At 37.6% G+C, this 3,071-nt stretch overlaps 1 protein-coding gene across 1 annotated transcript; it reads right to left on the reverse strand.

Annotated features, from left to right (window-relative positions):
• Positions 1-383: 383 nt before the first annotated feature.
• LOC133723092 (uncharacterized) lies at positions 384-1,091 on the reverse strand. Its single transcript, XM_062149923.1, has 2 exons — positions 660-1,091; positions 384-572 (listed from the first exon to the last, which is right to left on the reverse strand). The coding sequence occupies exons 1-2, from the start codon at positions 1,089-1,091 to the stop codon at positions 384-386; spliced, it is 621 nt and encodes a 206-aa protein (XP_062005907.1).
• Positions 1,092-3,071: the final 1,980 nt, after the last annotated feature.

Raw genomic sequence — 3,071 nt, forward strand, 5'->3', positions numbered from 1 at the left:
TTTGTGACATTGTTTTGAGTAGTTATAACCTTAGTCCTCTGCGGGAAAGACCCTTGTTTACACTTGCTACAATTGACAATCTTAAGTGTGAATAAGGAAAATCAATAGCTTATAAATTTAGCTATCACAATGTCGGCTCTTTCAATCATCTAATGAACAAACCTTTCAGCCATTCTTAATTCTCCATCGATATTGGCTTCTACATTTCTGCATTTCTTTTTGTTTCTTTTGAATAAAACAAAAAATTAATGTTATTTATTCTAAAAAGTATAAATAAATAGTAAGGTCAAAATCCCAACTAAAAAAATAAGTCCACACTAAGGTCAAAATCCGAACTAAAAGATTAAGAACGAACTCTCAAATTTAACAACATGTCAATGTTTTCAATCGATATCAAGATGCACAATGTCTGCAAATGTATCTGTGGTGGCAGCGTCTTCCATATTTTCCAGTTTCTTGAATTGATCTATGCGTTGCTCATAAATGTTGTACAACTGTCCATTATTAACTTGGTACTTGTGCCATAGAGGAGTAACTGGAGGAATTGGAACAGATTGAGATATCAAATTTACCTACATGCATGAACAATAATGTATGTTAGTTATGAATTAACAAAATGACAACAACATATGTAATTTGGCACCTGTTCCATAGTTTACCTTAACAAAATGACGACCAACATATCCAATTGCAAACTCACCACCCTCGCAATCACCACGATATTCATTTCGACATTCATTCCTATTATACAAAGGAAGAAATGTAATGCACATGGTGGATGATAAATGGATTACTGTCACGCCATAACATGTGGCAATAATATGTCCCATATCAGGCATGGTCATCCAAAAGTTTTCAGGTGCAAACCCATCAACAAAATAGTCAAGGCAATTCTCTAGTTCATGAAACCGTTTAGCCCCAAAAATGTGGTCTTCATAGAAAGTGCGGTTCCCTCTAAGCTCATCTAATAAATGTTTACGTACCGTACGCCAACCATCATGACCAAACCCCATTGAGATAGTAACGACTCTATATCCACAATTTCCATCCATATCAACATCAGTTTGGTTTGCAATGTATTGCTGATACATAGTAGGAAATAGTGTCGTATATTCGTATGTCAATCTGGGTGGTATCGCGGAGCAAGTTTTGTTTGACACCTAAATAATAATAAAAAATTGTTTAGTAGGCAAAGTAACATAAACTATGTATAGGATTAGGTTAGTAAGTGCATACCTTTTGTTTTGAATTTTTAAACTCTTTGTTTTGCCTTTTTATGGATGTTGTCGACTCTTTGGTCCCTCCTTCTCTTTGATTCTTTGAATGCTTCTTCAATTTTTTTCCTTGAGGTCTAGACCCAACTGTAGGATCCGATAAATGACTATCATGGCCTGAAAATGCATTCATATACTCAAAGGCAGAAGGTAAACGACGAGTGGAACTATCTTCTTTACGTGGACGCCCTCATTATTGATTTTCACTTGTGGCTCTCTAAGTGATGTAGAACTCGGATTCATGATCTCTTCTAACTTCAATAGAAGTTGTTTCTTATTCTCATCACTTTGTTCCTCAAACCACTTCTCAAATCTTATCATATGTGGTTTCACATGAACAACATTTGACCTGTTGCTATTGCTCCTTGGTGGGAGAATGCTGAAATCTAACTTCCTCCAATGAGGATGAATGCAATCAAGTGGAATGGGATTGTTACTACTTTTGTATGAGGCAATCTCATGGGCACATGGCAGCTGATGTGTTTGACGAAGAGTACAGCGACATGAATCCACATTTCCTCCACAATTGTCAGCCCTATTTATTTATTAAAATCAGTATAATATTGAATAAATGTATTAAATGATCAATATAAGAAAAAAATATTACCTTTTTAACTCGAAAATTATTTTTTTTAATGCTGTGATAGACACAAAGCCTTTATGAAGAGTGTCAGAGCTAGTTTTGAGTGGAAGGCCTTCAAACAATTAGTCCAATTTCCTTGTCTAGAGAGGCTTGGAAAACTGGACCTGTAAGAGGTCCAGCACCGTTTCCGGCCCAACCACTATATCAAAAGCTCTGAAATTTTACCAGGGTGATCTACACTCATAGTAGAACATTTCTTATGAAGAAGTCACGGTCAAAATCTGAATGCTTGATGGAGATATAATTGAAGGAATAAAGGAGCAGAAAGTGGTTCCTTATCTCCAAAATTCATCATTCCTTATCTTCAATTATGCCTCCTTATCTCCTTATCTCCGAAATTCATCATTCTTGATCTTCAATTATGCTTCCTTATCTCCAAAATTCATCATTTCTTATCTCCAATTAATGCTCCACTATCATTTGTTTAATGCTAAACACTTTGGCATGGTAGCCTATAAATAGAGGTTACAATGAAACACTTAAACACACAATTCACAACAACAATCTCTAAGATTATCCAAGCCTCTCTAGAGCAGCCCTCTCCTTCTCTTACCGGTAGTCATACTCCAGTCCTAGTCTCCTCACGAGCCGACTGTTAGTGCTACCAAACCTTCCAGCCAAGCTAAAGTCACGCTAAAGCAAGTTCTCCTCACTTCCTAGTAGTTCTCGCTCTGCTCGATCTACAACATCGAGTATCGATTGTGATTTTGAAGAAGCTCATCAAAAGTCCTCGCCACGAGGCACAAAGAATCCCATGACGAGGTTGGTGCTCTCCTCGTCCACAATCGCTTGAAAGAAGTCAGGTCAAAGGACACCCCCGACGACCGCACCCGAACGGTGCTGGCACGCCCGCGCAGAAAAAAGACTGTTGACCAGCTGCAGCAAAATTGGAGCCAAACATTTTGGCACGCCCAGTGGGACTTACTGTGAGCTGTAAATCACACCACTATTAAGAAGTTGAGGTTAGTAAGAGGTTGTGAATCATAACGGAATAGGTGAAGTCTCTTTTGTTAATATTGACCTAAACTCCTTATTGATGCCTAGTTCAGGTCCCTTAAGGTTAAGGGCGGTTTTTATTAACACTTGTTGAACTGTGTTCACACTTATGATCTTTCTCATCTTAGTAAGTATAGCCTATGTGAAATGGTGTCTAG

Source organism: Rosa rugosa, chromosome 7 (genome assembly GCF_958449725.1).
Source record: "Rosa rugosa chromosome 7, drRosRugo1.1, whole genome shotgun sequence".
Classification (NCBI taxonomy): Eukaryota; Viridiplantae; Streptophyta; class Magnoliopsida; order Rosales; family Rosaceae; genus Rosa; species Rosa rugosa.

Excerpts from the sequence above, each read along its gene's own strand:
- LOC133723092 (XM_062149923.1), bottom strand. The coding sequence starts at position 1,091 with ATGTATCAGCAATACATTGCAAACCAAACTGATGTTGATATGGATGGA. Across the intron at positions 573-659 it reads TTGGTCGTCATTTTGTTAAG|GTAAATTTGATATCTCAATC; the intron begins GTAAACTATGGA and ends TCATGCATGTAG.